Source organism: Trachinotus anak, unplaced genomic scaffold (genome assembly GCF_046630095.1).
Source record: "Trachinotus anak isolate AG129_WGS33_773 ecotype Australia unplaced genomic scaffold, CSIRO_AGI_Tana_v1 ptg000015l, whole genome shotgun sequence".
Taxonomy (NCBI): Eukaryota; Metazoa; Chordata; class Actinopteri; order Carangiformes; family Carangidae; genus Trachinotus; species Trachinotus anak.
In genome coordinates, this window is record NW_027273866.1 from 8,909,208 (window position 1) to 8,922,219 (window position 13,012).

The 13,012-nt window shown below is 40.4% G+C and overlaps 2 protein-coding genes across 3 annotated transcripts; both read left to right on the forward strand.

Annotated features, from left to right (window-relative positions):
• The first annotated feature begins 1,568 nt into the window (after positions 1–1,568).
• LOC139633216 (beta-1,4-galactosyltransferase galt-1-like) lies at positions 1,569–6,240 on the forward strand. Its single transcript, XM_071498750.1, has 6 exons — positions 1,569–1,726; positions 3,257–3,888; positions 4,532–4,862; positions 4,993–5,171; positions 5,267–5,529; positions 6,092–6,240. The coding sequence occupies exons 2-5, from the start codon at positions 3,278–3,280 to the stop codon at positions 5,481–5,483; spliced, it is 1,338 nt and encodes a 445-aa protein (XP_071354851.1). The 5' UTR covers positions 1,569–1,726; positions 3,257–3,277; the 3' UTR covers positions 5,484–5,529; positions 6,092–6,240.
• A 995-nt stretch (positions 6,241–7,235) lies between these two features.
• Positions 7,236–12,527, forward strand: LOC139633217 (uncharacterized). 2 transcript variants are annotated; one of them, XM_071498752.1, is made up of 7 exons: positions 7,236–7,656; positions 7,863–8,112; positions 8,654–8,797; positions 9,450–10,088; positions 11,022–11,352; positions 11,471–11,640; positions 11,809–12,527. In XM_071498752.1, the coding sequence occupies exons 4-7, from the start codon at positions 9,478–9,480 to the stop codon at positions 12,032–12,034; spliced, it is 1,338 nt and encodes a 445-aa protein (XP_071354853.1). In that variant the 5' UTR covers positions 7,236–7,656; positions 7,863–8,112; positions 8,654–8,797; positions 9,450–9,477; the 3' UTR covers positions 12,035–12,527. The 2 variants fall into 2 exon arrangements, with proteins under 2 accessions (XP_071354853.1, XP_071354854.1); XM_071498753.1 differs by lacking the exon at positions 7,236–7,656 and having other exon boundaries at positions 7,739–8,112.
• Positions 12,528–13,012: the final 485 nt, after the last annotated feature.

The following is a 13,012-nucleotide window of genomic DNA, read 5'->3' on the forward strand; positions in this document are numbered from 1 at the left end:
AGTAGGCTAGCATCAGCTAAAGTAGGTCCTGCATTATTACTTTATGATGTGGCCCTGTCTTGTGGGCCCTGTTTCAAAATCTAGTTTTAAGACCTTAATATTGTGGCTGCGGTACAGTGGTTGTGTTTAATCATATTACCACAGCCTAACACACAGCAAACCTGGGAGCAGGTAATATTCCAGGATAGGAGAACCGGTTCGTATCTGTGCAAATAATGAAGTCTGCTGTGTGCTCTGGATTGCTCTAGATTGAATTCTGTAGGGAAATTATTTGCGATTTAAATGAATGAATTAGAGGTTAATCTAACAAATTAGGATTCCCAGTTTCCCCTACACATATATTTATGTATATGTATGTATATATTTATATATTTCACATTTCCTCTGTGCATATGTTTACAGCAGGCCTACATGGAATGTTCAATAGCAGTTCAGGATATTTATGTTACAATCTGGTGTGACTTTCATGGGATGGTATGTTTTTTTTATCTTTCCTTTATCAAAGATGGCTGTTTTTAAGTGCCATCTGTCATGATAAGAGCCCAACAAATGCATTGCAGCCAGGACCCGACTGATGCAACAACAGGGAATCATGGTTAATGTTTGCTCTTTGGTGACATCTGCTGGTAGAAAACAACATGTACTCTCTGAAAAAGTTTGACTTGAAGACTTGAAGTAAGATTACCGCTATTACCTACTACCTACTACCTACTACTACTGCTGATACCATAACCACCAGTACCGATTGTGACCATGTACATAAACAGTACATGGGACAACATGTTAAGATTAGAATAACAATTACAAATCACACAGAGAAGAGAAAGTGGTTAAAATTGATGCACCGCTCATGCACTGTACTATAAAAGAAACAACACATGATTAATCTGCACTACATAATGGTAGTGCATTAGTAGTGTTATAAGAGGCGCTCTGCTACAAAAAGCATGATAGCTGTTTGTGTGAATATTTGTTTTGCCTTAAATGTCAGTGGCATATTGTGTAATACAGGAAATTAAATGTCTGCTTTACAACAAAATGACACTGGGTGCGTTCATGAGCTGTCCCCAAAGAGCACACACTATATGTTTCCCATTGTGTTTGCTGTTGATATTATATAGTTGTTTTTTGTGTTTCAGGTGGTCAAACATGGATTTTTACCATCATTATTGTTAGTAGTAACGGATGGAAAGTAAGTATGCACTACTGCATTTTTCAATTTTCTATATTTCCATTTTTTTAATTTCTGCAGATGTATACTTTTATTCCACTACAGCTGAGAGGGGAAACTTTTACTGCACTTAATTTATGAGGCAGCAGTGGTTGCCGGTTATTTTGCAAAATATATGCAAAAGATATGATAATCTTGCAAAATATACATCTCAACAGTGAAGCACATTGTTAAAGATTAAATCAGTGGTTTCTCTTTGGAGTGAGATTGAGGGTGCAGCGCTCTCATTGGACTATTTTTTTTCATTGTGGTAGTGGTACTTTCCCTGTCACTTAAGCTACCTCTTCCACCACGGTAAGCTGAAGTGCGCCCAGCAGCCAGCTTCATCTGGACACGACCGTAATACTCCATTCTGATTGGCTGTCTTGCTCTATAGGGGCCCCTCATGCCCCAGAGTGGTCCTCTCTCTCCGCCTGGGCCAAATCACGCAGACACACCTGCAGTTGATGCGAGACCGTGGCCTGCTGTTTGTCCACATGTTTAATGCAAATTGAAGTAAGCCTCTTTATTTTAGGTTGTTATTACTTGCAATGTCGCCGTTTAAGTAACATTAGCTTGTTCCAAAGTCTAATTTTGCGTGAAGGTTTTGAAGTTCGCCTGTATTCATTTTTCATGGGATGCGAGCGATTGGTTTTTAGGGGCCTTGTAGCGTGTGTGAAAACACGCAAGGCTTGTGTTTTTATCCCGTGGAAAACCCCACACCAGCGGTGGCGTCCAATTCTCAATTCAGTTACTCGAATAATATTTTTTATTAATTTTTTTTTTTTTTTTTTTTTTTGCGTTTTTCTATGTTAATTTTGGTGGTTCTGTCTTTATTTGTGGTAGCTTTGCCTCCCCTCATAGTGTGGTTTGCTTACTCTTGAACAAATATCTCCAACCTAATGCTTTGTTTCCCAGATGGACTGGTACAAATGTATCTCTCACCTGGTTAAATTCAGTTTCATCACGTTGACCGAGATCAAGCAATGAGTGACATTTAAACTAATCCAATCATAACTAAAATATCCCCACTCTGGCAAATGAGAAAATGAAATAAAATACACATTTATTTGCTACGTAGTAAAATGATTGTTTTTACGAGAAGTCATCACTGATGCTGAGATCAACGATCCTTAAACTGCAAAAGTTAATTTTTTTTTATTTTATTTTATATATATATATAAACATTTAGATGTTATGATATTGGACATGGTCTAACTGTGGAATCCGTGTAATATACAGTAGTTCCATTCATTACTGACTCAGTTCCGGCTAAAAGGAAAGTCAGCTCTGACTTTCCTCCACATGCAGCAGCAGCAGCTCCTCTCGGTTGCTCCGGTGTGTTGACTTGGTGTCAGTGAATGTGAATCTGCACATTTGGTTTAGTGCTGTACCTACATATTGTGGGGGGCATTATAAATTATGAATGCCCTCCCTATTTCTTGACTGTTTCTGTGCTCTGGACAGCTTAGCGATATAGTGGTGACTGAAATTTCACAGTAAGACGAGGGCATGGTTAAAATAATGCACTTGAAGATACAGTGGAGCGGAATTACTCGGTCTGTGTCTGCTCAGTTGGATGGAGTGGTTGGCAGGGGTTTATTCTTTAACCATTTGCAAGAAACCCACAGTAGGCATAATTAAGAACCAAACAACATATCTTTTCCATTTCATTTTAATCTCAATGCACAAGATTTTTTTTATGTTAAAATTACAAAACATTACTGGACAACCAGACAACCCTACAAGGGTCGAGGTTCAGAATTGTGACCTTTTACATCCCACTTGAGTTTGCAAGTCTGAAATCATCATCTGTCAAAGCAATAGTGATACTCAGATTTGTAACCAGACAAAATAGGAATAGAAATCTGAGTGTTACGAGCAAACTCAAGAAAATTTAAAATTGTTGTCAATGGGACCCGATACAATGAGGAAAAGCAATGGTCTTAATATATAGAGCTTGACTTCATGGATTCAAACGTGTCTTTTTAAGCTTAGTTTGTCAAATGTCAATTTATAATGGTGACTCTGTAACATCTGCCACAGGATTCTTCAATCTTTGGCTGAATGGACAAGTGGAAGATACTCAGAGGAAAGTTTTTCTTCCTCGCCATTGTCATCGTCATCTTCACAGTTGTGGTTGTGAGATTCCCCAGGACATACAGGACCATCCCAAGCCCAATCCGAAACCGGCGACGGCTTCCAAACTCTTGCCCTCTACGGGTCTCTGACCAGATGATCACCCCACTCAACAATACCAAACACTTGCTGGTGTCAGCCTTCATGGATCAGAGGGTGAAAGATTTTGATATACGCATCATTAGCATATTCAGAAGAGACTCCATTCAGCCCCTCCACTGTGTTTTCTGCTGTGCAGGCCGGTTATCAAATACCACAACTCAAGCAAATATCGAAGAACACTCTGACAACTTTGGTTTTCCCTTCGCCACTACAGATGTCATGTGTCAGATTCCTCAAAACTGCAGAGCTACACATGTCAGTCTTGTGACTCAGCCAGATAGTGTAAAGGTGTCTGAGCAGATCTGGCTCCCCATAAGAAACCAGAAGACCAATGGGATAGAGGAGGAAAAGTTGCAGTTTGACTTTACAGTCTGCATCGCCAACTTGTTTGAATTCAACAATGCACTTCAGTATGCACAGACCCTGGAGATGTACAGGTCAGCACTTGACACAACACAAAGAATACAGAGGGTAGACATAATAACACCAACACCACCCCAAAGCATGGCCTCAAGTGAGCTAAATTAACCCTGGCATCACTAGGTTCAATAAGGTACTATTCACAACAGGGCTTGTAGAATATGCTACACTGTACAGGTGTTGGTGTTGGTCGCCCAGTCCGCCACTTTGGCCCAGACTGAGGGATTGTTGGATGGATTGTAATTAAACTTTGCACTGAGATATTCGTGGTCCCCCAGAGAATTAATATTACTTTGGTGATTCCCTCAGACTTTTCCTTTAGCACCACCATGGAGTGGCTTGACAATTTTTGGGATGGATTTACATAAATTCTGGTACAAACATTCATATTTCCCTCAGGATGAATTATAATAACGTTGGTGATCCCTTGAAGAGAAATTTGACACTTGAACAGAGTTGGATGATACTGAGCTACTGTCAACACCCACTTAAGTTAGTTTAGCTTAATTACCTGAAGTCTGCCTGGCAACATTATGGTGATGAGATTTAGGGAAGTTGCTGCTCAGGACCAAAAAATAGTCTGGCACGTACCCCACCCCCCAACCAACGCAATTAATACACTTTGTGATCATTGTACTTTCATGCTTCACCTTGCTCCAGGTTGCTGGGTGTGGACAGAGTGGTGATCTACAACACTAGCTGTGGCCCTGACCTCGACCGCCTGTTGCAGAGCTACAGCCAGGAGGGCTTCGTGGAGATGGTGCCCTGGCCCATCAACAAGTATCTGAATCCATCTCGTGGTTGGCTCTTCTCAAAGTATGGAGGGGACATGCACTACTTCGGCCAGTTAGCCACGCTCAATGAATGCATTTACAGATCCATGGACCGGTCACGCTACGTCCTGCTGCATGACATTGATGAAATTATAATGCCATACCAACACAACAGCCTAAAACCTCTCATGGACATTGTCCAACAGCAGCATCCAAAAGTAGGGTGTATCTGAGAAAGACACTCAATATATTATATTGATAGGCATACTTAATGATCATATTTGGTGTTCACGGTATGTTCTGTCTTTCCACCTTGTACTGTATCTGTTAAACTTTCACGTTCTGCAGGCTGGGGTGTTTCTCGTAGAAAACCATATCTATCCCAAGACACCCTTTGAAGAAAGTAAAAGGGGTCCAATGCCTCGATGGAGAGGGGTGCCAGGCTTTAATATTCTGGAGCACATCTATAAGTGGGAGCCTGACAGAACGGCAGAGTACCACCCATACAAGTTGATCATTCAGCCAAGGTAAACAGACTTGATTATGGTGTTTTAAATCTCTGGCACAGTAGGTATCCCTAGCAGCATTCAGATGATGATCTGTGAATGTCTGTGCTTCACAGGATGGTAGAGCAGACTTCAGTGCATTTAGTGCTTAAGAAGTTTGGAGAGGAGTTCAAGATTCCACCCGAGCTGTGTCATATTATTCACTGTCCACTGAGCACACCTTCTGTTCAGCCAGTGGAGAAGATTCATGTGGACACCCGACTGTGGGACTTCAAAGACCAGCTGATCCCAAATGTGAACAAAGTGCTGAAGAGAGCGGGGCTGCTGCACTAAGAGGGGCAGAGGGAACAAACGGGGATGAAAATATTTATAATTGCATGTAAATACTTATCAACTATATCTACATCTTTAGACATGTTAGAAGCATGGTTCTATGGATGGCAGTTCAGAGGAAGGAAGCCTGACTTTGATCCCCTCACTCTTCATCTAGTGCCACCACAAGGTGGACATTAGTGTGTCACAGTGAAATATCTTGACAACTGTATAGATTACCGTGAATCTCACCACAAATATTCAGGTTCTGTACTGGATCAGTTCTGATTATTTATCCTATGACTTTCTGCAGCACTACTAGCAGGTCTAACTCTTTATTAATCATGTGTACTTTTAGTGCTGTATATGGTAGCATGTCAAAACTCTAACTAAATGATGAACATAGTGGAAATGCCTTCTTGGCATAAGCATCTTAGCATTGTCATTGTTTTAATGTTAGCATGCTGACATTACCATTTAGCCTTAAAGTAAAGCTGTGCCAAAGTACAACCTAACCGAGCCTGAAACATGGGTATAGAGCATTCACTGGATCCAGTTTGTTGGCTTTTATTCCACCAAGTTGCCATCTTGGCTGAAAGTACCTGTTTTTCTCTCTGCTGTCATTGCAGTCATTGCTGCTTCACTCCACCAGCACTACCACCACCAGTGCCAATGCCCTCAGGGATCTATGACTGGCTGCTGCTCATTGTATCTATCCCAATAAATTGGGTGAAGTTTTTGATATTGCTATAACAAAATAAACCTGTATGTCTACTGCGAGAGAGCCTTTGTTATGAAGATTGTTTGTTATGCATGTTATTTTCATTGACCTAAGTACTAGTGACATACGTATGTTCTCACTTGTTTTCTGGAATTACTTTAAATATAGTAAAACGAGAAATGTTTCAGAGGTTCATTGTCGTACGTCTTTGTCTTGATATATGCAAAACTTTTTTTTTTTCTTAAGCAGCTGAGACCATTGGTCTACCGGTTCTGAAAAGGGCAAAATGGTATTTAAGTGCCCCAAAGGGATGAAGAATCTGCTATACACTTTTAAAAAGCTGCTTTCACACTGCAGTTCACTTCAATAACTTGTACAGATGCTAATGAAATGGCTTTAAGGGTCCTAAAAACCCTTATGCATAATTTTTTTTTTCATGTTTCCATTTACAGATAGGTAGGATATTCCCAGTGGTCCATCTGTGACTGCCCTCCGATACTTTCTTCTTTTTCAGGATTGTAGTGTTTGGCTTTAAATAGTCAATTATGAAAAAAAGAATTTCTTGCAGTACCCAAGTCCATAGGAGTTAGCTAGTTTTTTTTTATTAGGGATAGTACTCTTTGCTGCTCGCCATGTTGCATATGTAAGGAGTATACTGAAATAATACAAATATATATATATATATATATATATATATATATATATTTAGATGAAAATATTAGTTGTTTTTTTTTGTTTGTTTTTTTTTTTAATGGTGAGAAGAGGATAACCATACTGTTACTTAATTAGTGGACTTACTGGTAAGTACAACTGTGTGGTACTTGAGTATGACCATTTCACGCTGCTTTAGTAGTTCTCCATTACATTTATCTGACAGCTATAGTTGGCTATATGAGAATAACATGAGAATAAGGTGATTATGTTGTAGAATAAAGAGTGCTGTATGTGTATGTACGTTGCTCCACCTCGAAAATAAGATGCTTAAATTCAGGCATCCGTGAGAATAACAATAAAAATAATTCAGAAGACGATCACTATTAATCATTTTACTTTTGATACTTGAGTGTATGATACTAGGAGTACTATTACTTGAATTCATTTTTACTTGTAGTGGAGATTTTTTTTCTTGTATATTATAGGCCTGGTGCTCCCACTCTTGCTGAAGTATATGATCTGAGTTATCCTTCCACCATTGGCTGCAGACAGTCGCACACAGTCAGTGGCCTTTACCTTAGCAAAGTCTAAGCTACTGTGATGTCCTGATATGAGAGCTGTTTCTCCCGTTTCAGTCATGCACTGTGCGTCCTGCTTCGCTCCGCCCTGCAGAAAGGCAACGCCCTGAGAATCCATCAGCTGAGAGGCGCAGGCATCACACGGATCAAGAGTGAGGCTGCTCAATCTAACTTCTTCCTCCACTGTTCGTGTGCCTCAGTCCCCGACTGCCCAGAGAGAAAAGATTCACTTCAGTCTGCGGTAGGTTATAGCATTAAAGTTTCCAGATTTCTGAAATGAAAATTTCCAGAACGCTTGTCAATACACTGTAAACCTTTGATGTAAATGTACAGTGAAATCTGAAGTATTCTGCTGTATCAGTGTCGTACAGTGCCATACTGTGAACTGCAATGCAATCTGGGAGAAAAAGAATGCCAGTAATTTATTGTAAACTTCACTTTAAACAGCTGAGCATCTTTGGAAGGTGGAACAAAAAAAAGGTGGTGCTAAGATTTAACAATTAACCAACAAAACAAGATCTTGCAAAAGAGTCTGGGCTGTTTCTGCAGCTTGCATTTATTTTTCTGGATTTCACCCATGGAGCACATTCACCGACCAGTCTCTGTCACCACAAAGACACAGCCTCACCACAACCTGCTCAGCCTTTTGTCACAGACGTCCAGAGTTGCATTGATAAGGCAACCTCGATTGAGTAAGGTATGTCACCATTTTCACTCTTGCTCAAAGTGTCAGGATGTTAGTGAATGTCAGAACATCATCCCTGTCAAGGAAGTTAAAACATCAGCGTGAGACTTTCTCCAGTTGAATTTTCTGCCATTTAGGACAGTTCTTAGTCATTGAAAAGCTTCATGCAGTTTTTTTTTTTAGCTAAAATTAACATGTCAGTATTTTGTCTCAGTTTACAATACCATTAAACAACACTGTTGTTTTTGCTGAAAGATAATTTAACTGAAGTAGTGTAGTGAGGTGGTAAGTCTAACTTAATGCTTTGTTTCCCAGCTGGCAGAAAGAGTCATACAAGACTTTATTCAGACATTCCTAGAACCACCCTCTAAGTTCACTGTTTTGTTGTTTGTGCAGATTATAGAGGGTCTGAGAGTTTCTTCTCCATTTAGAAACTGTGACAAAACGTTCCTTGCGGTGTCCACATTTTCATCCCATTTATCAAGAACTCAAAAAATGTTTTGTGAGAGACGTTTCAAGACAAATATTTATTTTGTTCGACATTGTTTTTCAGAACCTGCACTGATATTAATCCTCGGTGGCACAGAAGCAAAGCCATGAGAAGGTGCAGACCAAGAAGAGCAGGAACATGGTCAAAGAGAAGACAGCATCAGTGAACCTGCATGTTTACACTCATCAAGAAGCGCAGTGACTTCAGGTGGGACTTTGTTTGATCTTTCGTACACACATGCACACACAAAAATCATTTTTATTTCAATAAATATTTAAAAATGAACTGCATAATGAATGTAATCCCTTTTCATTAATTTCTTTATTATTATTATTATTATTATTATTATTATATATCATTAAAATATCCAATGTTTTTATCTAAGGAAAAAAAGGGGACAGTTCACTTTCATGTACAGTCAGGTCCATAAATATTGGGACATCAACACAATTCTCATCTTTTTGGCTCTAAACACCACCACAATGGATTTGAAATGAAACGAACAAGATGTGCTTTAACTGCAGAATTTCAGCTTTAATTTGAAGGTATTTACATCCAAATCAGGTGAACGGTGTAGGAATTACAACAGTTTGTATATGTGCCTCCCACTTTTTAAGTTGGAAGTGCCCGTTAAGTTGGAAGTTTAAGTTAATGTTGGAACTAGCCTGAAATTGCTTCCTAAGTTTGTACATGTTTTACATTTACATAATAATCTCTTCAACATCAGTTGGCTGACTGAAATAAAATTTGAGTTTAATGATATTGCAGAAGCAACACAGTGCAGCTTTAGCCATCAGCGTATTTCCTCTGTCCCTAAAATATTGAATGTCTCTAACTGTCGTTTCTAATTCTGCCTCAGGTTGTGAATCTGTCTCAACTGTGGCTGGATGGAAAAGCCAAAAACAATTAGAGGGAAATTATGCCTCCTCTTCATTATTACCTCAATTTGGATTTGCATCTGGATCTACACTCCGAGGGAACCCAGGACATACAAGTCGATCCCAACCCCGCGTGGGCCTCGAAAAACTTGCCCCTCTCAGGTCTCTAAGGAGACCATCACCCCCCTCAACAACACCAAGCACTTACAGGTGTCAGCCTACATGGACCAGAGAGTGAAAGGGTTGGATATACGCATCATCAGCATATTTAGGAGAGACTCCATCCAACCCCTTCACTGTCTTTTCTGCTGTGCAGGCTACATATCAAGCGCAACAACTCCAGCAACCATTTTACCACACTCGGACAACTTTGGTTTTCCCTTCGTCACTACAGATGTCATGTGTCAGATTCCTGAAAACTGCAACGCTACACATGTTACCCTTCTGACGCAGCCAGAGGGTGCGACTGAGCCTAACCAGAAATGGCTCCCCATAAGAAATAAAAAGACCAAAGAGAAGGAGGAGGAGAAGTTGCAGTTTAACTTCACAGTCTGCATCTCCAACCTGTTTGATGACTACAACAATGTGCTTCAGTTTGCACAGACCCTGGAGATGTACAGGTCAGCACAGCGACCACACCACAAACCACTGTGTTAAAAATGAGCTGGATGACCACCAAAATAAAATATTGTAAGATTGGTTGGATGGTGTCATCATGTGTCATCATAGTGTGAGCAAATCTTTGCTATACAAAGACTTGTTTTGACATCTCATGACAGCGTGCTGCGGTGAGCCTATGTACACTAGACCCAGGTCAGCAAATATAGACATAGTATGGACACAAAGGAAACAGTTTCTCCTAAAAGCATCTGTATGACGCACTACTTAACATGTTATATCTTGCTTATTTTACCCATATAAAACATGTGTGTAAAAACTGAAACAGTTAAACTTCTCCAGTACATAAGCCACCTTAACACCACAGTACACAAGAGTCTTCTCATCTAACGTTCAGAAAGAAATATGATGGTTTTCCTTTTTGTTTCGTTTTTTTTACAAAATGTCAAATATTTATTCCAACACCTGTGAGCTTCAAAAGGTACTGTCGGTCTCTCCTGGAGAGAGTTTTTGTCCGTGTGTGTGTGTGTGTGTGGAGGCAGGGTAACACCATTGGAGTATTCAAATCTTTCCTTTTTGTCATAAGTATATTTGTATTGAGGTGGCAGACATCTGTGGAAGAGGGGGATAAGAGCCTGTACTACACCTTTGTGCGTCCAAAACTTGATGGACATTCTAGTGTATTGAGACTACATCGCAACAACTCTTAGCTAGCACGTACTTATATCTTGCTTATTAAAAACAAACAAAACAACAAAATACCTCTAAGCACTTGTACAGCATGTGGAACATGCTATTAGATAGTTGCTCTAAAGGAAACAGCTCTTCCTCATGTGTGGTTTGAATGCGCTTATTGTTTGCTGCTTTGGACAAAAGAGTCAAAATGAATGTAACAAAATTCAATTCATTTTAACCTTTGCCCCACCTTGCTCCAGGTTGCTGGGTGTGGACAGAGTGGTGATCTACAACACCAGCTGTGGCCCCGACCTCGAGCGCCTGTTGCAGAGCTACAGCCAGGAGGGCTTCGTGGAGATGGTGCCCTGGCCCATCCACAAGTATCTGAAGCCATCTCATGGCTGGCTCTTCTCAGAGCACGGAGGGGACCTGCACTACTTCGGCCAGCTGACCACGCTTAATGAGTGCATTTACAGATACATGGAGCGGTCACGCTACGTCCTGTTGAACGACATCGATGAGATTATAATGCCATACCAGCACAACGATCTGATGTCTGTGATGAGCATGCTGCAACAACAGCACCCAAATGTGGGGTATTTATTTAAGAATAACATAACATTATTTCTTGTATTTAGTATTTATTTATATTCTAATTTCTTTCGAACTCCCATGCTGCACCTGTCAAACCTGAATCCATGTTCTGCAGGCTGGGGTGTTCTTCATAGAGAACCACATCTTTCCCCCCTTTGAGAAAAGTAAAAATCTTACCCTGCCTCTATGGAGAGGGGTGCCAGGCGTTAATATTCTGGAGCGCATCCACAAGGAGGAGGTTAACAGAAAAGTATACCACCCCCACAAGATGATAGTTAGGCCAAGGTAGGAGGACTTCTCAGACTGTGATGTTCTACTTTTCCTCAAAGCTCACCCACAATAATGTGGATGAATATATCCTGAGAGAAACTGTTTAAAAGTATTAAATATGATATTCATATGATCCCTTGTGAATGTGTGGTTGACTGTGTGTGAATGTGTCTGTACACACAGGGCGGTGGAGCAGACCTCAGTTCATGAAGTGCTGAAGTTATTTGGAGAAAAGTTCAAGGTTCCGATGGACGTCTGTCGGATCATTCACAGCCCACTCAGAACACCGATACAACGACCGGTGGAGCAGCTCCGCGTGGACACCCGACTGTGGGACTTCAAAGACAGACTGTTGCCCAGTGTGACCAAGGTGCTGAGCAGAGCCGGGCTGCTGAGTTTAGATCGGTAGAGCTGACAGAAATGGCTGGACAGGCTGATTCTGGCCATGAAAGCACACTCTCACCAGCAGCAGGTACATGCAGAAAAAGGAAAGAAAAGACAATGAGCTCTCACCTTTTGCTGCTTAGTGGCAGTTTGTGGCACTGTATCGAGTGAATGTGACTGTAGCAGGATGCAACGGCATCCGTGTCCATTCAACTGGTGCGTCTGTATTTATACAGACTGATAATTTCACACCGCCACACTCTGGAAAATGTGGTTTCAGATTTTTGACATGTGACAATACAATTACTGCACATAGACTGGTGTCTATAAATAGTAATTGTATTTATTGTATTGAATTATTCAGTAGGCTACCTGCTGATTATTAGAGAGGTGTGAGCTCATGCATTTTGCACTCTTTACCAATAGTATTAGGACGTGTTTATTCGATCATAATGTAATTAGGCCTACATGTTACTTCTTTTCACTGCTTTTATCTGATTTGAGCATAAATGTATTGCAACTGCACAGAGGCCACAAAGACAAAGGCAATGCTATTGGCTATTGGCTATTGGCTATTGCTACAACTGCCAATACTAACCTTCACCCTCAACATAAACTTTGGGTTTATAATGCTCTTGCAGAGTTGTAAAAGTTGGGATATGATTTCAAAAATACATAGAAAAAAAGGATCATAATAAACAATGATAAACATACCATGTCAAACAATCAGCCTATATGCACTTTTGGTCAAAGTTTTAAAGTACCCCCAGTTTTTCAAATTTTACTGAGGTTTCAGCAGTTCAAGTCCAGTGAACAACCTTAAATGGTAAAGTAGTAAACTGTCTGAGGTGAAAAAAATAGATCAGAGGCCTTTTTCAGGGAAATTGGTTAACTTTAACAGCTTTTATGCAGCAATGGAAGTAAACCTTCAAACCCTCTGCCTGTGCAGCCACAGACTCCAGGTTATGTCAGAACTACCTTAGAGGAAAAGACCCAGACGGTG